Source organism: Bufo bufo, chromosome 3 (genome assembly GCF_905171765.1).
Source record: "Bufo bufo chromosome 3, aBufBuf1.1, whole genome shotgun sequence".
NCBI classification, from domain to species: domain Eukaryota; kingdom Metazoa; phylum Chordata; class Amphibia; order Anura; family Bufonidae; genus Bufo; species Bufo bufo.
This window is the reverse complement of record NC_053391.1, coordinates 283,085,205-283,111,594: the sequence shown is the minus strand read 5'-3', so window position 1 is coordinate 283,111,594 and position 26,390 is coordinate 283,085,205. Positions and strand designations below refer to the sequence as shown.

General features: G+C 43.4%; 1 protein-coding gene across 1 annotated transcript in view; it reads right to left on the bottom strand.

Moving 5' to 3' along the window:
• The window catches only part of LOC120995148 (mitogen-activated protein kinase 14-like), a 386,582-nt gene that overhangs the window by 20,351 nt on the left and 339,841 nt on the right, over positions 1 to 26,390 (bottom strand). Inside the window, 4 exon segments of the mRNA XM_040424160.1 lie at positions 10,892 to 11,002; positions 11,005 to 11,050; positions 11,052 to 11,065; positions 11,524 to 11,602. Coding sequence (XP_040280094.1) covers positions 10,892 to 11,002; positions 11,005 to 11,050; positions 11,052 to 11,065; positions 11,524 to 11,602 — 250 coding nt within the window.

Sequence of the window (26,390 nt, the reverse complement as noted above, 5' to 3'; positions counted from 1 at the left end):
GGTGACTATTACTGTGCATAATTATTAGGCAACTTAACAAAAAACAAATATATACCCATTTCAATTATTTATTTTTACCAGTGAAACCAATATAACATCTCAACATTCACAAATATACATTTCTGACATTCAAAAACAAAACAGTGACCAATATAGCCACCTTTCTTTGCAAGGACACTTAAAAGCCTGCCATCCATGGATTCTGTCAGTGTTTTGATCTGTTCACCATCAACATTGCGTGCAGCAGCAACCACAGCCTCCCAGACACTGTTCAGAGAGGTGTACTGTTTTCCCTCCTTGTAAATCTCACATTTGATGATGGACCACAGGTTCTCAATGGGGTTCAGATCAGGTGAACAAGGAGGCCATGTCATTAGATTTTCTTCTTTTATACCCTTTCTTGCCAGCCACGCTGTGGAGTACTTGGACGCGTGTGATGGAGCATTGTCCTGCATGAAAATCATGTTTTTCTTGAAGGATGCAGACTTCTTCCTGTACCACTGCTTGAAGAAGGTGTCTTCCAGAAACTGGCAGTAGGACTGGGAGTTGAGCTTGACTCCATCCTCAACCTGAAAAGGCCCCACAAGCTCATCTTTGATGATACCAGCCCAAACCAGTACTCCACCTCCACCTTGCTGGCGTCTGAGTCGGACTGGAGCTCTCTGCCCTTTACCAATCCAGCCACGGGCCCATCCATCTGGCCCATCAAGATTCACTCTCATTTCATCAGTCCATAAAACCTTAGAAAAATCAGTCTTGAGATATTTCTTGGCCCAGTCTTGACGTTTCAGCTTGTGTGTCTTGTTCAGTGGTGGTCGTCTTTCAGCCTTTCTTACCTTGGCCATGTCTCTGAGTATTGCACACCTTGTGCTTTTGGGCACTCCAGTGATGTTGCAGCTCTGAAATATGGCCAAACTGGTGGCAAGTGGCATCTTGGCAGCTGCACGCTTGACTTTTCTCAGTTCATGGGCAGTTATTTTGCGCCTTGGTTTTTCCACACGCTTCTTGCGACCCTGTTGACTATTTTGAATGAAACGCTTGATTGTTCGATGATCACGCTTCAGAAGCTTTGCAATTTTAGGAGTGCTGCATCCCTCTGCAAGATATCTCACTATTTTTGACTTTTCTGAGCCTGTCAAGTCCTTCTTTTGACCCATTTTGCCAAAGGAAAGGAAGTTGCCTAATAATTATGCACACCTAATATAGGGTGTTGATGTCATTAGACCACACCCCTTCTCATTACAGAGATGCACATCACCTAATATGCTTAATTGGTAGTAGGCTTTCGAGCCTATACAGCTTGGAGTAAGACAACATGCATAAAGAGCATGATGTGGTCAAAATACTCATTTGCCTAATAATTCTGCACGCAGTGTATAGAGATATGCGAGGGCTTGATTTTCTTGATTTTTGCGGGACGACTTGCGGTATTTGATGCAACAGAAAAACTGGACTTAATATTTGGTAAGAAACCTTTGTTTGCAATTAAAGAGTTTAGACGATTCCTGTAGTTCTAGACCAAGTTTGCACACACTGCAGCAGGTATTTTAGCCCAATCCTCTATACAGATCTTCTCTAGATCTGGGCTACATTGAGTTTCAGCTCCCTCCAAAGATTTTAGGTTGGGTTCAGGTTTGAAGACTGGGTAGGCAACTACAGGATCTTAAAATGCTTCTTACAGAGCCACTCCTTAGTTGCCTGGTTGTGCGTTTCTGGTCATTGTCATTCTGGAAGACCCAGCCACAGCCAATCTTCAATGCTCTTACTGAGGGAAGGAGGCTGTTAGTCAAAATCTCACGATACATGGCCCCCATCCATCCTCCCTTCAATACGGTGCAGTCGTCCTGTCTCTTTGCAGAAAAGGACCCCCAAAGTATGATGATTCCACCCCCATGCTCCATGGTTGGGGTGGTGTTCTTGGGGTTGTACTCATCCTTCTTCTACCTGTAAACAGGGTAAGTGGAGTTGATACCAAAAAGTTATATTTTGGTCTCATCTGACCACATGACCTTGTCCCAAGCCTCCTCTGGTGTCACGGCTGAGGATGGGGGAAACCCTCAGCCGTGCGATGCCAGGAGATGGTAGGTCGCAACTTGGCCAGGACCACAGAATTAGGGAACAGGTCACCTCCTAGCGCATCCCTAATCTGACCCTGACTCCTAGCTGCATGAGCCGACCTTGATGGTAGGAGGGCTCATGCTCAGAAACCTCGGATCCCTACTTACCCTCCGCAGATCCCTGGACGCGGAGAAACAGGAGTCTAAAGTGGCCAAGCTGCAAGGAGATGGAGTACATAAACAGACCTATGGATATGGCAGGAGAACAACTCTAGTTCAAACCTACCTGCCACAGCCTTGCTGACTGGATCCCGTGCTCACAAGCTGATGTCCAGACCATACATAAACGGACACAGCAAACACACATACACACACAGGAACCCAGATCCATAGCTGCATTAAACATGAAAGGAAAGCCACATCAACTTAACATCACATAAAAACATTTATGACCACAAGGGTGGCCCTCACTGGCAGATGGTATAAGGGACCAGGAGGGTGCCTCCAGCTTACAAACAAGGCTGGAGTACCCCTCCGACATCTGCTCTCAACTGAGGCTAAATAGCCCATGTAGCCACACCCACACAGACACACCCAGTGCACACACACTAGGAAGAGAATTAACCCTTCCCACACTAGAGAAGGGAAGACAGCCCCTTAAAGGGGACGTGCACCCATACAAAAACCTTGTGCACAACAAACAAACACAAGGCACACCTAATAGACAGGTTGCCAGGTGCAACCGCATGCAATGACAGCGAGCAGCCTAGCAACCAGCTCCAGCTGCTCTACTGCCACATACCTAATGTTGCCAGCGGCAACCACAGGTGAGGCAACATACTTCAGCCCTCACCTGTGATTGACAACAACCCCAGACCACAGGCAACTGCATTCGGTTCAGGAGTCACGGCCATTACCATGGTCGTGACATCTGGATCATCCAGATGGTCATTGGCGAACTTCAGACAGGTCTGGACATGTGCTGGCATGAGCAGGCGGACCTTGTGTGCCCTGTAAGATTTAATCCATGACGGCGACGTGTTTTATTAACGGTAATCTTTGATTCCTGAAACATCATTACTTCACAAGACAAGACAAGATCTTGCATGGAGCCCCAGACCAAAGAAGATTGACAGTCATCTTGTGTTTCTTCCATTTTCTAATAATTGCGCCAACAGTTGTTGCCTTCTCATCCAGCTGCTTGCCCATCCTAGTCTTGTGCATGTCTACAATTTTGTCCCTGGTGTCCTTAGACAGCTCTTTCGTCTTGGCCATTGTGCAGAGGTTGGAGTGTGATTGTGTGGACAGGTGTATTTTATATAGGCAAAGCCTCATTCACACATCAGTGTTCCACAGACATGTGCTGTACGCGTTCTCCACGGACAGAACACGTCCCCATTCATTTTAATGTGTGTATTCACACATCAGTGTTTTAGCACGGTCTGTGGGTCCGTTTTTTCTAGCATGGATGCATGCTCTATTTTGTCCGTGTTCACGGATCTATCACGCCCATTATAATCTATGGGTCCATGAAAATCATTGATGCCATCTGTGTTTGACAGATCATTAGGAAGAGATTCTTTGAAAAAAAAATTCAGAGGGTAGAATTATTTCCTGACTCCTATGGAAGGCTACTTTCACACTCGTGTTTTGTGCGGATCCGTCATGGACGGATCCGTTCAGATAATGCAATCGTCTGCATCCGTTCAGAATGGATCCGTTTGAATCATCTTTAACATAGACAAGACAGATCCGTCTTGAACACCATTGAAAGTCAATGGAGGACGGATCCGTTTTCTATTGTGCCAGTGAAAACGGATCCGTCCCCATTGACTTACATTGTGTGCCAGGACGGATCCGTCTGGCTCAGTTTCAGACGGACAAGAAAATGCTGCAAGCAGAGTTTTGGTGTCAGTCTCCAAAGCAGAATGGAGACTGAACTGATGCAAACTGATGCATTCTGAGCAGATCCTTTTCCATTCAGAATGCAAACTGATCCGGTTTTGACCGCTTGTGAGAGCCCTGAACGGATCTCACAAATGGAAAGCAAAAACGCGAGTGTGAAAGTAGACTAACGCAAGACTTGCTTAGTCTCATTCCTGTGAAGTCTTGTTACAGTTCGGTTCTGCACATAAAATACTGTTTCAAAATCCGAAGCTGAACTGAGGCAAAAACACGAGTTTGGATTCTAACACAGTAAATTATGCGCGGAACTGAACTGTAACGTCACAGGCCTCAGCGGAGCCAATACATTCTATTGCAGTACAGAGCAAAGTTTTCACAGAATCAGGTTTGGACTGCTATATTTGCTCAAGCCTACCTCCCATGACATACATAATATACAGTACAGACCAAAAGTTTGGACACACCTTCTCATTCAAAGAGTTTTCTTTATTTTCATGACTATGAAAATTGTAGATTCACACTGAAGGCATCAAAACTATGAATTAACACATGTGGAATTATATACATAACAAACAAGTGTGAAACAACTGAAAATATGTCATATTCTAGGTTCTTCAAAGTAGCCACCTTTTGCTTTGATTACTGCTTTGCACACTCTTGGCATTCTCTTGATGAGCTTCAAGAGGTAGTCCCCTGAAATGGTTTTCACTTCACAGGTGTGCCCTGTCAGGTTTAATAAGTGGGATTTCTTGCCTTATAAATGGGGTTGGGACCATCAGTGGCGTTGAGGAGAAGTCAGGTGGATACACAGCTGATAGTCCTACTGAATAGACTGTTAGAATTTGTATTATGGCAAGAAAAAAGCAAATAAGTAAAGAAAAACGAGTGGCCATCGTTACTTTAAGAAAGGAAGGTCAGTCAGTCAGCCGGAAAATTGGGAAAACTTTGAAAGTAAGGGCTATTTGACCATGAAGGAGAGTGATGGGGTGCTGCGCCAGATGACCTGGCCTCCACAGTGACCGGACCTGAACCCAATCGAGATGGTTTGGGGTGAGCTGGACCGCAGAGTGAAGGCAAAAAGGGCCAACAAGTGCTAAGCATCTCTGGGAACTCCTTCAAGACTGTTGGAAGACCATTTCAGGGGACTACCTCTTGAAGCTCATCAAGAGAATGCCAAGAGTGTGCAAAGCAGTAATCAAAGCAAAAGGTGGCTACTTTGAAGAACCTAGAATATGACATATTTTCAGTTGTTTCACACTTGTTTGTTATGTATATAATTCCACATGTGTTAATTCATAGTTTTGATGCCTTCATAGTCATGAAAAATAAAGAAAACTCTTTGAATGAGGTGTGTCCAAACTTTTGGTCTGTACTGTATATATATATATATATATATATATATATATATATATATATATATATCTATATATCTCTACACACACACACACTGCTCAAAAAAATAAAGGGAACACTTAAACAACAAAATGTAACTCCAAGTCAATCACACTTCTGTGAAATCAAACTGTCCACTTAGGAAGCAACACTGAGTGACAATCAATTTCACATGCTGTTGTGCAAATGGGATAGACAACAGGTGGAAATTATAGGCAATTAGAAAGACACCCCCAATAAAGAAGTGGTTCTGCAGGTGGTGACCACAGACCAGTTCTGAGTTCCTATGCTTCCTGGCTGATGTTTTGGTCACTTTTGAATGCTGGCGGTGCTTTCACTCTAGTGGTAGCATGAGACGGAGTCTACAACCCACACAAGTGGCTCAGGTAGTGCAGCTTATCCAGGATGGCACATCAATGCGAGCTGTGGCAAGAAGGTATGCTGTGTCTGTCAGCGTAGTGTCCAGAGCATGGAGGCGCTACCAGGAGACAGGCCAGTACATCAGGAGACATGGAGGAGGGCAACAACCCAGCAGCAGGACCGCTACCTCCGCCTTTGTGCAAGGAGGAACAGGAGGAGCACTGCCAGAGCCCTGCAAAATGACCTCCTGCAGGCCACAAATGTGCATGTGTCTGCTCAAACGGTCAGAAACAGACTCCATGAGGGTGATATGAGGGCCCGACGTCCACAAGTGGGGGTTGTGTCTACAGCCCGACACCGTGCAGGACGTTTGGCATTTGCCAGAGAACACCAAGATTGGCAAATTCGCCACTGGTGCCCTGTGCTCTTCACAGATGAAAGCAGGTTCACACTGAGCACGTGACAGACGTGACAGAGTCTGGAGACGCCGTGGAGAACGTTCTGCTGCCTGCAACATCCTCCAGCATGACCGGTTTGGCATTGGGTCAGTAATGGTGTGGGGTGGCATTTCTTTGGAGGGCCGCACAGCCCTCCATGTGCTCGCCAGAGGTAGCCTGACTGCCATTAGGTACCGAGATGAGATCCTCAGACCCCTTGTGAGACCATATGCTGGTGCGGTTGGCCCTGGGTTCCTCCTAATGCAACACAATGCTAGACCTCATGTGGCTGGAGTGTGTCAGCAGTTCCTGCAAGACGAAGGCATTGATGCTATGGACTGGCCCGCCCATTCCCCAGACCTGAATCCAATTGAGCACATCTGGGACATCATGTCTCGCTCTATCCACCAACGTCACGTTGCACCACAGACTGTCCAGGAGTTGGCAGATGCTTTAGTCCAGGTCTGGGAGGAGATCCCTCAGGAGACCGTCCGCCACCTCATCAGGAGCATGCACAGGCGTTGTAGGGAGGTCATACAGGCACGTGGAGGCCACACACACTACTGAGCCTCATTTTGACTTGTTTTAAGGACATTACATCAAAGTTGGATCAGCCTGTAGTGTGTTTTTCCACTTTAATTTTGAGTGTGACTCCAAATCCAGACCTCCATGGGTTGAAAAATTTGATTTCCATTTTTTAATTTTTGTGTGATTTTGTTGTCAGCACATTCAACTATGTAAAGAACAAAGTATTTCAGAAGAATATTTAATTAATTCAGATCTAGGATGTGTTATTTTTGTGTCCCCTTTACTTTTTTGAGCAGTGTATATAGCTACACAGTGCCCCCAGTGTATATAATACCCCCACACACCCAACAGCGCCAACAGATCCCTAAAAAATCCCAAAAAAATATCCAAAAAAAAAAGTAAATAAAAAATACTCCCCTTATCCACTTGCACACGGAGGAAAGCTTGCTCCACACTGGAGGCACCAGAAGCTGAAGTTTCCAACGGTGTGACGTCACGACAATGGGAGCATCGGTTCCTGCCGCCTCCAGTGCGAAGCAAGTCTCCCCTCGTGTTCAAGTGGATGTGGTAAATTTTTTATATCAACCGTTGAAGGGACCTTTAATTTATTAAAGTGTACCCCATTTTATAGCAGTTAGACAGGTGACACTCCTGTCTAAATGGCCGTTATAACTGCCCCATTGATTTCAATGGGGCCTCATGGTCGTAAAAAAAGGATTTTTTTATGCAGGCTAGTCACACCCATTTAAAAGGAAAGGCCACATAAATAGCTCATAGACTATTTGGTTCTGAAAACTGATGTTTTTCATTGTTATGTGAATGAGCCCAAGACCCTGAGCAGAGAGCATCTGCAAAAGATCATTTTTACTTTTGCACACACAGCATTCTGTCGACAGTCAAATAATTTCAATGAGAACTGTGCAATGTTCTCAGATTCTTCCACAGAAGATAGCCGCTTGCTGAGGTTTTTCTACAATCTGTTTATCCAGGCATCCTCAAACTGCGGCCCTCCAGCTGTTGTAGAACTACAACTTCCACAATGCCTTGCTGTAGGCTGATATCTGTAGGCTGTTTGGGCATGCTGGGAGTTGTAGTTTTGCAACAGCTGGAGGGCCGCAGTTTGAGGATGCCTGTGTTTATCTGACAACTGACCAATTTAGGCCTCATGCACACGACCGTATCTTTTTTGCGTGTCCGCAAAACGGGGTTCCGTTTTCCCGTGATCCGTGACCGTTTTTTCGTCCGTGGGTCTTCCTTGATTTTTGGAGGATCCACGGACATGAAAAAAAAGTCGTTTTGGTGTCCGCCTGGCCGTGCGGAGCCAAACGGATCCGGTCCTGAATTACAATGCAAGTCAATGGGGACGGATCCGTTTGACGTTGACACAAATATGGTGCCATTTCAAACGGATCCGTCCCCATTGACTTTCAATGTAAAGTCAGTAGTTAATATACCATATGGATGGGAGTTTTCTCCAATCCGATGGTATATTTTAACTTGAAGCGTCCCCATCACCATGGGAACGCCTCTATGTTAGAATATACTGTCGGATATGAGTTAGATCGTGAAACCTCATTTCCGACAGTATATTCTAACACCGAGGCGTTCCCATGGTGATGGGGACGCTTCTAGTTAGAATATACTACAAAACTGTGTAACATGACTGCCCCCTGTGCCTAGCTGCATCTGATCTCTTACAGGGGGCCGTGATCAGCACAATTAACCCCTCAAGTGCCGCACCTGAAGGGGTTAATGTACTATCATATCCCCCTGTAAGAGATCAGGGCTGCCAGGCAGCAGGGGGCAGACCCCCCCCCACCCCTCCCCAGTTTGAATATCATTGGTGGCCAGTGCGGCCCCCCCCCCCCTTCCTCCCTCTATTGTATAAATCGTTGGTGGCACAGTGTGCGCCCCCCCGCCCCCCCTTCCTCCCTCTATTGTAATAAATCGTTGGTTGCACAGTGTGCGCCCCCCCCCCCTTCCTCCCCCTATTATAATAATTCGTTGGTGGCACAGTGTGCGCCCCCCCCTTCCCCCCTCTATTGTAATAAATCGTTGGTGGCACAGTGTGCGCCCCCCATCGGCCCCCCTCCCTCTATAGCATTAACAACATTGGTGGCCAGTGTGCGGCCTCCCCATCCCCCCCCCCCCCCCCCCGATCATTGGTGGCAGCGGGTTACTAGCAAATAGTACAATAGTAAAAGATTCATACTTACCTGGGAGCTCCGATGTTCGTGTCCGGCCGGGAGTCTCCTCCTACTGGTAAGTGACAGTTCATTTAGCAATGCGCCGCACAGACCTGAGGCTGTCACTTACCAGTGGTGGAGCTCCCGGCCGGACACGAACATCGCAGCAGCAGGTAAGTATGAATCTTCTACTATTGTACTATTGCTAAGTAACCATGGCAACCAGGACTGTAGTAGCGTCAGGTTGCCATGGTTACCGATCGGAGCCCCAGCGATTAATAAACTGGGACTCCGATCGGAACTCCGCTGCCACCAATGATGGGGGGGGGGAGAGATGGAGAGGACGCACACTGGCCACCAATGTTGTTAATGCTATAGAGGGAGGGGGGGCCGATGGGGGCGCACACTGTGCCACCAACGATTATTACAATAGCGGGAGGGAGGGGGGGGGGGCGCACACTGTGCCACCAACGAATATTACAATAGAGGGAGGGAGTGGGGGGGGCTCCGCACTGGCCACCAATGATATTCAAACTGGGGAGGGTCTGCCCCCTGCTGCCTGGCAGCCCTGATCTCTTACAGGGGCCGTGATCAGCACAATTAACCCCTTCAGGTGCCGCACCTGAAGGGGTTAATTGTGCTGATCACGGCCCCCTGTAAGAGATCGGGTGCTGCCAGGCAGCAGGGGGCAGTCTTGTACACAGTTTGTAGTGTATTCTAAACTAGAAGCGTCCCCATCACATGGGACCGCTTCTGTGTAGAATATACTGTCGGTTCTGAGTTTTCACGAAGTGAAAACTCAGCTTTGAAAAAGTTTTATGCAGACGGATCTTCGGATCCGTCTGTATAAAAACTAACCTACGGCCACGGATCACGGACACGGATGCCAATCTTGTGTGCCATCAGTGTTCTTTCACGGACCCATTGACTTGAATGGGTCCGTGAAACCGTTGGCCGTGAAAAAAATAGGACAGGTCATATTTTTTTCACGGCCAGGAAACACGGCTCACGGATGCGGCCTGCCAAACGGTGCATGTTCCGTTTTTTCCACGGACCCATTGAAAGTCAATGGGTCGCGAAAAAAAACGGAAAACGGCACAACGGCCACGGATGCACACAACGGTCGTGTGCATGAGGCCTTAACCGCATGCTGCGGTTTGTGTCTGGCCGATTCCTGTTTGCCAAGATGTGAAACTAGCCTTAGCAATTAGTAAAAAAAAAAAAAAGTTAAAGTAAAGTACAAATTTTACGTTTTAAAATAAATTGCACAAAAAATAGGATATTAAGGCCTATTGCCCACGACGTATGGCTTTTTCAGTGTTTTGCGGCCCGTTTTTCACGGATCGTTGTACGTTTTTTGTTTCCGTTTTTCCGTATGGCATATACAGTATACAGTAATTACATAGATAAAATTGGGCTGGGCATAACATTTTCAATAGATGGTTCATCAAAAAACGGAACGGAAACGGAAGACATACGGATGCATTTCCGTATGTGTTCCGTTTTTTTGCGGACCCATTGACTTGAATGGAGCCACGGGACCGTGATTTGCGGGCAATAATAGGACATGTTCTATGTTAAACGGAACGGAAAAACGGAAATACGAAATGGAATGCATACGGAGTACATTCCGTTTTTTTTTTGCGGAACCATTGGAAATGAATGGTACCGTATACGGAACGCAAAAAACGGCCAGTAAACGGTAAAAAAAAAACGGCCGTGTTGCAGGGGGCCTAATAGAGGTTTTTAGGATTATGCAAGATAAAATATCAATTAGCCTTATTCCCCTCATTTCAGAGATATAATATGCAATGTTCACAAATAGATGTACTGGTGCAACAGAAAGGGTTTTGTGCACATCTATGTAGCTTGCACAGACAATATATTATAGTACACGGAGGGTCTACTGGTCTGTACATTCGATAGAGCATGTTGAAATTTTACATTTATTGACGAACATGCAAAATGCAGAGAACAGGAACCAGTCATTGTTATAGCTATAAATTCATGCCACCAAAGCACTTACTTTTCCATTCGTCCATATCAAGCTCACGGCTCTCAAAGCTTTGGTCATAAGGGTCAGCTACAGGTTCATCATCTGGGTCATGATTACTGGGCAAATAGGGGTGGGCTAAGCTTCTGTTGCAGTAATCCTCTTGTCTGTATCCAGAACAAGCATTTTCTCAAAGTAGGTCTACAGCTGAAAAGAAAGTGTGGGAAGGAAATGTGTTGAGTTAACGCTAGAAGCCGTCAAAAAAAGCTGATGTTAAAGTGGTATTCAAGTTGTTAAAAATTATTTCCTATTCACAGGATAGGGGATATCAGATCAGTGGAACCTACCGCTAGGATCCCCATCAATCAGGAGAACGGGGGCCCTGTAACATCTGGAGCCCCCTGAAATGAACATAGCTGCCATCATGGTTATGGAATTCCTGAGATAGTCGGAACTCCATTAGGAATGAATGGAGCAGCCACGAGCCAGTGTGGCTGCAAGGGGATACAGGGTCCCCCATTTCGTGATCGTAGGGGATCAGTGGTAGGTTCGACCGATCTGCTTATTGATCCCCTATCCTGTGGTTACAACAACCAGAATACCCTTTGAGTTACTGACAGTAGAAATATGACCCTTGTAATAATTTAATCTAACATCTTCACAACCTTGAGGGTTGGCTCCTAAAAAAACATCTTCAAAATTCATCTTTGGCATGTATGGCAACGACTGGATGTAATTCCGGGCCTGTCACAAAAACAGCCACATAAGAGCAAAACAGAGTTCAATCAAAAGAACATTTGAAAGTAGAAATTAGTTACACTCAGGTACATAAATATTGGGACATCAACACCCAATTCTAACATTTTTGGCTCTATACACCACCACAATGGATTTGAAATGAAACAAACAAAAGGTGCTTTAACTGTAGACTGTCAGCTTTACGGTAATTTGAGGGTATTACATCCAAATCAGGTGGAACGGTTGTAGGAATTAAACAGTTTGCATATGTGCCTCCCCACTTGTTAAGGGACCGAAAGTAATGGGACAGATTTGCCATGGAAACTTTCGCAGCAACTGACAACTTTTCTTCCAATACAGAGCTGATGATGACAGATATGATAAAGTCAATCTATCATTAAGCTCTGGGGTTTAAAGGAACGGACATCTTGGATATGCAAGTTAAATTGTCCACAGTACCTTACTTAGGTGACTATGGAGATCTGGAATTAGAACTTGCAAACAGTGTTCTAACTAGTAATGTGCGAAAAATCTTCTTCTGTCGAGGCAAGTTTTTCCTGCCCGCCCGATGCCTCCAGCAGCTTGACCGAATGAGCCTGCAGGGGATTTAATAAGACTCGGGGATGGGTAGGGAAACCTTGACTCACATTTTTTGTAATGATAGTCAATGGTGATGCACTGTGACGAGGCGCAAAAAATCCATTCAAGTTGGATTTTTGTGCTACTGTTGCGTTGCAGTGGCATGTCGCAGTGCAACACTCTTGACCATTACAAAAAATGTTTCGCAGCACATGTTGCAGTGCAGTTATACCCTTTTGTACAGTTGTACACTTTTTGTCGCCGTATAGCCCTAGCCTAAAACACTAGCCTCCTTGACTTGAACATTTCGATACGGCTGGAAGAAGATTAAAGTGATTTTCAGACATTACTAGTTAGAATAACCTCAAGCCCCCATGATAATAGTACTGTAAGCGTGTAAAACTGCATATCCGAGACGATGGGTCTCTAAGGAATTAAAGACTGGATTGAGATGTTTTTAGAGGGATGTGAAAAATATTTCAGGAAATGCGGAGGAAGTAGGACCATCTAGCTAAAAAATGGTTCCAGAGGAAATACGGCAGGACACAACCTTGATAAACCAGGATACTCCATAGCAGAGAGGCATGCTGTGGGCAGATGGACATTAGCCCCCAAAGAATTGGTGATGGGCGATGCCCCCTTTGTATTGATACATCAAAAGCAACTTTTCCAATGCATGGTATTAGCTTTACCTTACTCTATTTGCCTCTGTTTTGTTTCTGTACCAGATAGTTTCTTTTTCACTTATGGACATGGTACCCCCCCTCAATGTAGCTGGTAGCAGAGCAGAGAAGATTCTCTCAGACCAAATCAGCAGTATGGTAAAGTGAAGTCATGGTACTGGATTGGCTTGCCTGGAAGCTCCTCAGGTCATGGACCAAAAAAACTGGGTAAAGTTAGATAAATGTTGAGCCTGTTCCATTCAGGAGGGGGGCAGCCAATGCCAGGCGTTGAAGGGACAAGCTTTCTTAGCATCGCTAAGGGAGAAGCAGTGGCTATTCTGCGACTAGGAGTGGGGAGCCAGGTAAGTAGAATCAGTGTGAGGGGCTCGGGCATATTGGGGCGTGGGGGGGGGGGGAGGAGATTTCCAGGCTCGGATAACCCCTTTAAACACTAGGGCCCCGGTTACTAGTGCAGGGTCTTACTAATATTCCAACTAATGGGGTTATTTATCAAACTGGTGTAAAGTTGAACTGGCTTAGTTGCCCATAGCAAACCAGATTCCACCTTTAATTTTGGACAATCCTTTGGAAAATGAAAGGTGGATTCTGGTTTGCTATGGATAACTAAGCCAGTTCAGTTTGATAAATGACCTATGAGATGTACATTTATCACCCGAGGGAGTTACATTAAAACAAAAAATGGGACAGTGATATTAGTAGAGCCCAATTGTTAATTTGCTGGAATCTGTCTAAGGTAAACAAGAGGTAATGTTTTAGTACAATTGTGAATTTTGGCAATTCTATAGTTACCCAAAATTATTTGTTAGCATTAGTGTATGTATTGATCCTTTACAGGTCAACATAAACAACAACCTAAAGAAGGAAATGATAAACTGGTACAGATAATTGGAATATAAACCACACTGGCATACCAATGGGGTTCAAGTTAGCCTTCAGTTGGAGGACATGGACCACTCTTGGGGTCAGCAGCAAAGGCTTAAAGTTATAATTCAACATTAAGAAAAAGCTTTTGCAAAAATGCAGAGAACTGGATTTTCCAGTGAAATTGAACATAAAATTAAACCTGGAAACAGCCCCATATAATGATATAGGAACATACCAGTTGCTCTTTATTAAAAGGTGAAGGGAAACATTAAACAAATGTTAGATGGCTGTTAATCTCATAAGTGATAACCAGCATGAGTTTACCAAGGCTGAAGTTGTCAGACTAAGGCCTCCTTCACACGACCGTATGGCTTTTTCAGTATTTTGCAGTCCGCAAAAAATACGGATGACATCCGTGTACATTCCGTTTTTTGCGGAACGGAACCATCCGGCCCCTAATAGAACAGTACTATGCTTTTCCGTTATGCGGACAATGAAAAGGACATGTTCTATGATTGAACTAAAATACGGAAACGGAAGTCCGTTTTTTGTGGATCCATTGAAATGAATGGTTCCGTATACAGAACATAATGGATTAGGTCCGGATGCCTTCAGTGAAACTCGCACCATTTTGTAAGCAAGTTCAGTCAGTTTTGTTTGCGATTGCGTTCAGTTTTTTTCAGCGCAGGTGCCAATGCGTTTTGATGCTTTTTTACGCATGTGATAAAAATTGGTTTACAAACAACATCTCTTAGCAACCATCAGTGAAAAACACAACGCATCCGCACTTGCTTTCGGATGCAATGCGTTTTTAACTAAAGCCCCATTCACTTCTATGGGCCCCTTTCACACGAGCAAGTTTTCTGCGCAGGTGCAAAGCGTGATGTGAATGCATAGCACCCGCACTGAATCCTGACCCATTCATTTCAATGGGTCTGTGTACATGAGCGTTTTTTTTTCACGCATCAGTTCTGCGTTGCCCTGGCCCCATAGAATTGAATAGGGCTAAAGTGAAAAACGCATTGCATCCGGATGCAATGCGTTTTTCTCCGATGGTTGCTAAGAGATGTTGTTTGTAAACCATTGCACCCACGCAGAAAAAAACAGAATGCAATCGCAGACAAAATTGACTGAACTTGCTTGCAAAATGGTGCGAGTTTCACTGAACACAGCCTGAACGCATCTGGAGCCAATCCATATAGTTCGTTTTGAAAGAGGCCTAAACAAACAGTTTTTATTAGGATTTGAGTAGAAGCCTGGACAAAGGCTTTGGATGTAGTGTTCTTGCATTTTGCAAAGGCATTTGATACTGTCCCTCATAGGTAAAATAAGGTCTATGGGGGAAGAGGTCATTTATTTAGAACAAGGTTTTATATGCCGTTCTTAACCACCTCAGCTCCCCTAGCTTAAACTCCCTTAATGACCAGACCACTTTTTACACTTCTGCACTACACTACTTTCACCGTTTATTGCATTGGTCATGCAACCTTACCACCAAATGAATTTTACCTCCTTTTCTTCTCACTAATAGAGCTTTCATTTGGTGGTATTTCATTGCTGCTGACATTTTAACTTTTTTTGTTATTAATCCGAAATTTAACGAAATTTTTGCAACAAAAAAATGACATTTTTCACTTTCAGTTGTAAATTTTTTTTAAAAAAACGACATCTATATAAAATTTTTCTCTAAATTTATTGTTCTACAGGTCTTTGATAAAAAAAAATGTTTGGGTAAAAGTCATAGCATTTACAAACTATGGTACAAAAATATGAATTTCCGCTTTTTGAAGCAGCTCTGACTTCTGAGCACCTGTCATGTTTCCTGAGGTTCTACAATGCCCAGACAGTAGAAAAACCTCACAAATAACCCCATTTCGGAAAGTAGACACCCTAAGGTATTCGCTGATGGGCATAGTGAGTTTATAGAACTTTTTATTTTTTGCCACAAGTTAGCGGAAAATTATGATTTTATTTTATTTTTCTTACAAAGTCTCATATTCCACTAACTTGTGACAAAAAATAAAAATTTCCATGAACTCACTATACCCATCACGAAATACCTTGGAGTGTCTTCTTTCCAAAATGGGGTCACTTGTGGGGTAGTTATACTGACCTGGCATTTTAGGGGCCCTAATGTGTGAGAGTTAGTTTGAAATCAAAATGTGTAAAAAATGCCCTGTGAAATCCTAAAGGTGCTCTTTGAATGTGGGCCCCTTTGCCCACCTAGGCTGCAAAAAAGTGTCACACATCTGGTATCGCCGTACTCCAGGAGAAGTTAGGGAATATGTTTTGGGGTGTCATTTTACATATACCCATGCTGGGTGAGATAAATATCTTGGTCAAATGCCAACTTTGTATAAAAAAATGGGAAAAGTTGTCTTTTGCCGAGATATTTCTCTCACCCAGCATGGGCATATATGTAAAAAGACACCCCAAAACACATTCCACAACTTCTCCTGAGTACGGCGATACAGATGTGTGGCACTTTTTTGCAGCCTAGGTGGGCAAAGGGGCCCCACATTCCAAAGAGCACCTTTAGGATTTCACAGGGCATTTTTTACACATTTTGATTTCAAACTACTTCTCACACATTAGGGCCCTAAAATGCCAGGGCAGTATAACTACCCCACAAGTGACCCTATTTTGGAAAGAAGACACCCCAAGGTATTTCGTGATGGGCAATAGTGAGTTCATGGAAGTTTTTATTTTTTGTCCACAAGTTAGTGGAATATGAGACTTGTAAGAAAAAAAATATATATCATTTTCCGCTAACTTGTGACAAAAAATTAAAAATTTTAGGAACTCGCCATGCCCCTCACGGAATACCTTGGGGTGTCTTCTTTCCGAAATGGGGTCACATGTGGGGTATTTATACTGCCCTGGCATTTTAGGGGCCCTAAAGAGTGAGAAGAAGTCTGGAATATAAATGTCTAAAAAAATTTACGCATTTGGATTCCGTGAGGGGTATGGGGAGTTCATGTAAGATTTTATTTTTTTGTCACAAGTTAGTGGAATATGAGACTTTTGTAAGAAAAAACAAAAAAACAAAAAGCAAAAAAAATCTATTTCCACTAACTTGTGCCAAAAAAATGTCTGAATGGAACCTTACGGGGGGGGTGATCAATGACAGGGTGGTGATCAATGACAGGGGGGTGATCAGGGAGTCTATATGGGGTGATCACCCCCTGTAAGGCTCCATTCAGAGGTCCGTATGTGTTTTGCGGATCCACGGATCGGATCCGCAAAACACAAACGGACGTCTGAATGGCGCCTACAGGGGGGTTATCAATCACAGGGGGTGATCAGGGAGTCTATATGGGGTGATCACCCCCCTGTCATTGATCACCCCCCTGTAAGGCTCCATTCAGACGTCCGTATGTGTTTTGCGGATACGATCCATGGATCCGCCAAAACACATACGGACTCTGAATGGAGCCAGCCTTACAAGGGGGTGATCAATGACAGGGGGTGATCACCCCCCTGTAAGGCTCCATTCAGACGTCCGTATGTGTTTTGCGGATCCGAAAAAAACACATACGGACGTCTGAATGGAGCCTTACAGGGGGGTGATCAATGACAGGGGGGTGATCAGGGAGTCTATATGGGGTGATCACCCCCGTCATTGATCGCCCCCCTGTAAGGCTCCATTCAGACGTCCGTATGTGTTTTGTGGATCCGATCCATGTATCCGTGGATCCGTAAAACGCACATACGGACGTCTGAATGGAGCCTTACAGGGGGGTGATCAATGACAGGGGGTGATCAATGACAGGGGGGTGATCAGGAGTCTATATAGGGTGATCAGGGGTTAATAAGTGACAGGGGGGGGTGAGTGTAGTGTGGTGCTAATTACAGAGCTGCCTGTGTCCTCTGGTGGTCGATCTAAGCAAAGGGGACCACAGAGGACCAGGTAGCACGTATATAGACGCTGTTATCAAACAGCGTCTAATATACCTGTTAGGGGTTAAAAAAAATCGCATCTACAGCCTGCCAGCGAACGATCGCCGCTGGCAGGCTGTAGATCCACTCGCTTACCTGCAGTTCCTGTGAACGTGCGCGCCTGTCGTGCGCGCGTTCACAGGAAATCTTGCGTCTCGCGAGATGACGCGTATATGCGTGACTCTGCCTGGAGCTGCCGCCTCCGGAACGCGATCCTGCGTTAGGCGGTCCGGAGGCGGTTATAAAGCCCCTGCACTGGAGGTGGATCGTTGAATTAAGAAGAGGCTCCTAGCTATCTTACATTTAGACCATTTTCTATGCGTAAAACCGGCGTAAAAAATGAGGAATGAGACGTCCCCTTCCCCGCCACATTCCTCTTTTATACCTGGCAGATTGCGGTGCAATCTGGGAAATCGCAGATTGCGGCGCCACTAACCCACTACTTACCAAGGATGGAATTAATAGCATTGGTTTCTATTTTTGCAGAGGACACCAAGCTATATAGTACTGTGCAGTCTATAGAAGATGTCCATAAACTACAGGCTGACTTGGACACTGTTTAGACATAAACTTGGCAAATGAGGTTCAATGTGGATAAATGTAAAGTTATGCATCTGGGGACTAATCTACCTGCATCATATGTCATAGGGCGAATAACAAAGGGAGACTGGGATGGGGGGGGGGGGTTCTAGTTATGAGAAAGCTTAAAAGAATTACATTTATTTAGTCTTGGGAAGAGACATCTAAGGGAGGACATGATTAACCTATACAAATGGGCCCTCAATATATGGTGAAAAACTGTTCCATGTAAAATTCCCTCAAAAGACAAGAGGGCACTGCCTCCTTTTGGAGAAAAAAAAAGTTTATACGCAGAGGCGTCAAAGCTTACTGTAAGAACTGTAAATCTGTGGAACGGTCTACCTGAGGACATGGTCACAACAGGAACACAGAAGAGTGGACTTTTTTTTTTTTTTTCCTTTTGAATTCTTAAAAGAAAATAACATTAATGCTTATGCAAATGAGTAGAAATCTGAGCCTCACTCCCCTTTTCTAAAGTTCACATCCCCAACTATCCCTTGATTGTACTTATGCCTTTTTTAAACCGTATTAACTATGTAAACATGTTGTGTTAATAAAAAGAGCCCCAGTTCTTGGGTATTTCCAACTGTACTAACAAGGAGAAAGTGGGAAAGAAAAAAAAAATAATAATCTGGAGAACTTTGGTTCTGTGTTCAAAGAAAATGTCACCTAAAGAGATGCAAGCCCTTTGCCCACAGGTGAGGAAAGTTTGACAGCCTTGGAAAGGTTACATATTTTTCATCACTAGATCTTTCCACAGGATACAGGCAAGATTCAGTGAAAGAACAAGATCAACAAAAGAGGACATTCATTAGTCCAATGGGGTGTTGGCATGGGTCCTACTCCGGGCACCCTAAGATCAGCTAATTGAAGAGGGTGCAGCGTTTGTGCAAGCTTTTCTTCCTCTTTGGTATTTGCTTTCACACGGTTAGCTTCTAGTGGTGGCAAAGTGTAATTACAGCTTCCTGTCCCGTAATGGTAGAAGGGGTTATTACACTGCATATTTTTGGAAATGCAAATATTCTTGTCGTGATTTGGAACAAACAATTTTTTTGACCCTGTCTTTGTACTAATTTGTTTATTATAGAACATTGTCGTAACCCCCCCCAAAAAAAATAAAACATTTAGACAACCTTGAAAATAGCATTCATGATCAAACTTGATGATATTTTAATCATGATCAAGTAGCTGTGATTAAATTAATTACTGTATTTTTCCGACTATAACATGCACTTATTTGGTTTACTAACCAAAATACGAACACTATGCTGTGAATTTGGTCAATGGCTAGACACTTGTCTGGCTGCAGTACACAAACTATTGGTTGGTTTACTATACAGTACGAATAAACTTTGGCTAAATTTTCTTGCAAATTGTTGCATCTTAAGCTATGCTGCTGTCTGGTAGGCCATTCCCCTTGTAGACATGGAAGACCTAAAGAGTACGGCCGTAATACAGTCAGATGGCAGCCGTGCTGCGGTCAAGAACCGCGTGGTCAATTTGCAGCAGCTGTATAATCATTTAACTAATGAAGACCGCACTGTATAATCAGTCTTCATTGTTACTGGCCGTGCGATATTGAAGGTTCCGCAAAGCAACTAACAATGAAGACCGACTATACAGTCCGGTATTAATTAGTCAAATGAAAGGCAACTGCGGCTAATTGTTTGTGCAGCTCTTGACCGCAACACAGCCGCAGCCTGACTGGATCACGGCCGCTCCATGTAGCCATCCCCAAACAGGCGAGCTAGGTGCAGGGCATGATGCTTTTATTAACTTCATAAATAGGTTTAAAAGAAAGATATGTCCCAATATGTTGAATAATACAAATAAACAAAAAAAATTAAAAGATGGCAAAATTTCATTACTGGTCTCATTGTGTTTTCCTTCAATGAACCCAGTAGTGCTTGCCCAGGTGCTATAGGTACAGTGACGTAGCTAGAAATGACTTGGCACCACAGCATATTTTTGAATTGGGCCCCCGTCCCCCAGTAATTTTTTCGCAACCCCTTCCTTTCATGCCGCCCTTATTCCTGTGGCTAGTAAAGATCGCTCTGTCAGACCAGGGCCAGCAGCTGTTCCATCTGTTTTCTACACTGTCTATATTGTCACTGTATATAATTTCATTGTGTAATACTGTTGAGAGGGCCCTGACAAAATCTTTTAGTCCTCCTCCTCCTCCTGGATGGGCCCCTTCTGGGTCAGTGGCCCCAAAGCAGCAGCTTCCCCTATAGCTACGCCCCTGTATAGGTAACTATCAATTATTATCTTTTTTTTAAATCGAAAGACGTTTTTGGACAATAAAATCCATTATCTGTCAACAGTTACTATTGTCCTGAGTTTTGGTGTAGATCGGGTTACTATAGAACATGAGCTACGCATTCCTACATATAAAGAACCTAATTTTTTGGTCCTGATGCAAACACCAGCAGGAATGCAATAGATGGAACTTGGATACTGTAATGTCTTTGGGGCCAGGAAGCAATTTAAATATACAGGAAAGATACTGGCAAGGTTAGTACAATTTAGCTTCTTGTCTTATTTTAAAGGAACCGCCTGGTTAAAAAACAAAACAAAACAAAAAAACAACAGGCAACAGTACGAAATACTACAACCTAATAAGAGCAGCAGTGTTGAAACCTGTGATTGGCTGCAGCAGTTATGCATGCTGATGTGGCGTCTTTACTGCAGCCAGGTAAACAAAGCCCAGTGGGGAGAACGAGAGTGGCAATATTGCTGCTTTTATTATTTTATGTTTTTTCCCACAGTTGCCCAGTTGGACAACTGCTTTAAACTTTTTTTTTTTTATTATAGGTAAATTATATAACACTACTGACATCTACTGGAATACCACAGACAATACTAAAGTCCAAGTTTTGACATTTCTTTTTTTTATGTACCATGACATGTTAAGAGGATTTTTAGTATACTCAAAGGAAATCTGTCACCAGGATAATTGCTATTAAAGTAAATCCATAGCCTGATAGTACTTAGTACCTTATTTCCAGATGTGCCTTTGTTTCAGCAATAGATGTTTTCTATCTTCTGAAAATCCAGTTTATTTGGTATGGAAATGAGCCAATAAGGTGACCAGAGGGGCGTCACTCTTGCAGGAAGGAGCCTAGGAACGCCTCCTGCTAGTGCCTAATCCCGCCCGCATGCTGGGAACAGGGAAAAGGGGGGCAGAGTTATGGCTTCAATGTGATGTAGGAGGGGCGGGTAAACACATTGTGGCAGGAGGTGTGTCTGGGCTCCTTCCTGCAAGAATGACGCCCCTCTGGGCACCTTACTGGCTCATTTGCATACCAAATAAATTGGATTTTCAGAGGATAAAAACATCTATTGCTGGAACAAAGGCACATCTGGAAATAAGGTACTAAGTGCTATTAGGCCATGGCTTTACTTCAATAGCGATTATTCTGGTGACAGATTTCCTTTAAACACATTGTAAACATAAAACATACACATGCATAGCAACTGAGTGCAGGTTATCATAAGACATTGACTATATTAAGGAACTCTTGCTTTGCTATCACACTGCAAGGTGGCTGCTCCAACCCTTGCCCTCTCACCTCATGGCTAGGCATCCTGTTAATGAGATCAATGGGAGGAGTTCCAGTCAGTCGCATAATCTGCTGTAGCTGATTAATATCTTAGGAGCCTTGTCAAGGGCTTTATAAGCGGAACACAGTGCACTGATCTTAAGAATGCAACTACATTTTTCCACACTAGTTCTCTCAATAGCTCAGAACTTGCAAAATATAATCCAACACACCATGCACACAGTGAGGTCTGATGTTTACATTAGCCATGCTAAAGAATCAGGTTACAAATGTTCCAAGGTGAAACTCGAAAAATTTGAATATCGTGCAAAGTTCAATTATTTCAGTAATGCAACTTAAAAAGGGAAACTTATATATGAGAGACTCATTACATGCAAAGCAAGATATTTCAAGCCTTTATCTGTTATAATTTGGATGATTATGGTTTACAGCTTATGAAACCCCAGTTACAATTTTGAGGTACCCTTAGCTCAGGGGATATGGATTTATTAGCTGACTAGTGTGACACTTTGAGCCTAGAATATTGAACCTTTTCACAAAATTCTAATTTTATGCTGCATTAATGCAATTCCTTGTAATTTGCATTACTTAAATAAATGGACTTTTGCACGATAGTCTAATGTTTAGAGATTCACCTGTAGTCTGTTTGATGGTAATCACACATTTCCTTTCTTTATATGCAATGCTGGGACACAGCAAACTACTTAAAGGGGTTGTTCAAGAATGGGGTGAAGGGGGGTTTGGTCGAACCTGTAAAGGGAAGCTTACATACTTGCTTTCTGGCGCTAGTTCTGCCCTTCCTCTCCCCCCGACCTGCAACCCTCCACTAGGATTCCTCACTGAAAACATCTAGCTTGACAAAGCATGAGGCATTAACCAGATCCACTTATGTTATGTGACAATTTGTCATGATGTAAGGGGAGCCAGTCACTGCTGCGGCCAGACATTGGTACAGGCAGTATCAAACTGGATTATTTCAGCAAGGAAGAACAGGAGCCAGCGGAAGGAAGCAGGGAAGTAAGCTTCTCTTTATAGGACCGCCAAGGGCCTAAAAAACAAACACATTCTTGCACAAATAATGAAAGTGATCACGAACCCAACAGCTGCAAACACATTTAAGTGTTTTGTTTCCATTTATGAAACTTTGTCCCATAATCTTCAAATTCAAAATCCTCGCTTTACATTAGATGCCTCAAATACAAGCCTAAAGGGGTTATAGAGCTGGGGGGGGGGGTTAAAAAGGGCTCAGAATGGTGCACATTAGGCCTGAAACGATTACTCGAGTAATTAGACCCAAAAAATCCTCAATGCAAATTTTTTGCATCAAAGATTCGTTTGTGTCATGTGACCACGGAGGGGGATGTAAATGCGCACTATGACCCGACGCTGTCTGACATCAGGACGACAGTGCTGCGCGCGGAGACGAAGATGTAGGAGCTGTGAAGAGGCGCCCCACAGGAGAGGTAAGTATTTTATTTCACTGGCGCTGGGGACATGGCTAGGAGGGGAGATGGTGGCACTGGGGGGGGGGGGGGGGGGGGGGGCGGAGCCTGATGTCAGTGAGGGGGCAGCTGATGGCACTGGGGGGAACCTGATGAGATTTTATAAAGAAAAACGTTTTTTTAATTAGTTTTTTGTTATTAGAGTTCTCGATTAATTGTTGGATTAATCAATAGAATACTCGATTACAAAAATAGTCGATACCTGCAGCCCTAGTGCACAATTTTTAAGGCATACTCACGTCACCAATGCCTTGCTGCTTCTGTTCAGACTCTGTCTGGGTCTCTCACTGGTCACATGTCCCCATGTAGGGAAGTCACTGCTGCAGCAGGAAAAGGACCAGCTACAGTTGGAACAGGAGCAGCGAGGAATCTGTGCAGTGAGAATGCTTTTATAAAAAATTATGTATACCATGCTAAGCCATTTTAACCTCTTCCGGACACATGACGTACTGGTACGGCATGTTGTCCTGGTACTTAAGGACACATGACGTACCAGTACGTCATGTGTATTTCCGATCACCGCCGCCCGGCGGGCGGTGATCGAAACCCGGTGCCTGCTCAAATCATTGAGCAGGCACCTTGGCTAAATGCGCGGGGGGGGGGGGGGTCAATTCAGACCTGCGGTTTGCGGCTTTTACCTGTGGTTGTGGCGGCTGACGGCGGTGCCATCGGGTCCCCATGGGGCTGTAGGGGGGACCCGATGGCATGGAAGGCAGCGCGATGCCTTCCTGAGGCATCACCGCTGCCTTCCTGTGACGTGCCTGTGAGATCCAGCCCCCGGGATCTCACAGGCCGGAAGCTGTATGAGTAATACACACTGTATTACTCATACAGCCAATGCATTCCAATACAGAAGTATTGCAATGCATTGTAAAGGGATTAGACCCCCAAAAGTTCAAGTCCCAAAGTGGGCCAAAAAATTAAGTGAAAAAAACAAGTTGAAAAATAAAGTTTTCCCCCCCAAAAAATTAAAAGTTTCAAGTAAAAATAAACAAAAATGTAATTTTCCCCAAATGAAATAAAAAAAAAAAAATTGGTAAAAAATAGGGGGGAAAAAAAAAGTATACATATTAGGTATCGCCGCGTCCGTATTGACCGGCTCTATAAACATATCACATGACCTAACCCCTCAGATGAACACCATAAAAAATAAAAACTGTGCTAAATAAAAAAAAAATTGTCACCTTAAATCACAAAAAGTACAACAGAAAGCGATCAAAAAGGCGTTTGCCCACCAAAATAGTACCAATCTAACAGTCACCTCATCCCGCAAAAAATGAGCCCCTACATGAGACAATCGGCCAAAAAATAAAAAAAACTATGGCTCAGAATATGGAGACACTAAAACATCATTTTTTTTGTTTTAAAAAAGCTGTTCTTGTGTAAAACTTACATAAATAAAAAAAAATGTATACATATTCGGTATCGCCGCGTCCGTATTATCCGGCTCTATAAAAATATCACATGACCTAACCCCTCAGATAAACACCGTAAAAAATAAAAACTGTGCTAAATAAACCATTTTTTGTCACCTTACATCACAAAAAGTGTAATAGCAAGCGATCAAAAAGTCATATGCACCCAAAAATAGTGCCAATCAAACAGTCATCTTATCCCGCAAAAAATGAGACCATACCTAAGATAATCGCCCAAAAACTGAAAAAACAATGGCTCTCAGAATATGGAGACACTAAAACATGATATTTTTTTTTTCAAAAATGATATTATTGTGTGAAACTTACATAAATAAAAAAAGTATACATATTAGGCATCGCAGCGTCCGTAATAACTTGCTCTATAAAAATATAACATGACTTAACCCCTCAGGTGAATACCGTAAAAAAATAAAAACGGTGTAAAAAAAGCCATTTTTTGTCACCTTACATCACAAAAAGTGTAAAAGCAAGCGATCAAAAATTCACACGCACCCCAAAATAGTGCCAATAAAACAGTCATCTCATCCCGCAAAAATCATACCCTACCCAAGGTAATCGCCCAAAAACTAAAAAAAATTATGGGTCTCAGACTATGGAAACACTAAAACATGATTTTTTTTGGTTTCAAAAAAGAAATCATTGTGTAAAAGTTACATTAAAAAAAATATATATATAGTCTATAAAAATACCACATGATCTAACCTGTCAGATGAATGTTGTAAATAACAAAAAATAAAAACGGTGCCAAAACAGCTATTTCATGTTACCTTGCCTCACAAAAAGTGTAATATAGAGCAACCAAAAATCATATGTACCCTAAACTAGTACCAACAAAATTTCCACCCAATCCCGTAGTTTCTAAAATGGGGTAACTTTTTTGGAGTTTCTACTCTAGGGGTGCATCAGGGGGGCTTCAAATGGGACATGGTGTAAAAAAAAAAAACAGTCCAGCAAAATCTGCCTTCCAAAAACCGTATGGCATTCCTTTCCTTCTGCGCCCTGCCATGTGCCCGTACAGCGGTTTACGACCACATATGGGGTGTTTCTGTAAACTACAGAATCAGAGCCATAAATATTAAGTTTGGTTTGGCAGTTAACTCTTGCTTTGTTACTGGAAAAATTGATTAAAATGAAAAATTTGGCCAAAAATTTTTTAATTCTGAAATTTCATCTCCATTTGCCAATAACTCTTGTGGAACATCTAAAGGGTTAACGACGTTTGTAAAATCAGTTTTGAATACCTTGAGGGGTGTAGTTTCTTAGATGGGGTCACTTTTATGGAGTTTCTACTCTAGGGGTGCATCAGGGGGGCTTCAAATGGGACATGGTGTAAAAAAAAAAACAGTCCAGCAAAACCTGCCTTCCAAAAACCGTATGGCATTCCTTTCCTTCTGCGCCCTGCCGTGTGCCCGAACAGCGGTTTACGACCACATATGGGGTGTTTCTGTAAACTACAGAATCAGAGCCATAAATACAAAGTTTGGCTATTAACCCTTGCTTTGTAATGGAAAAAAATTATTAAAATGGAAAATCTGCCAAAAAAGTGAAATTTTGAAATTGTATCTCTATTTTCCATTAATTCTTGTGGAACACCTAAAGGTTAACAAAGTTTGTAAAATCAGTTTTGAATACCTTGAGGGTTGTAGTTT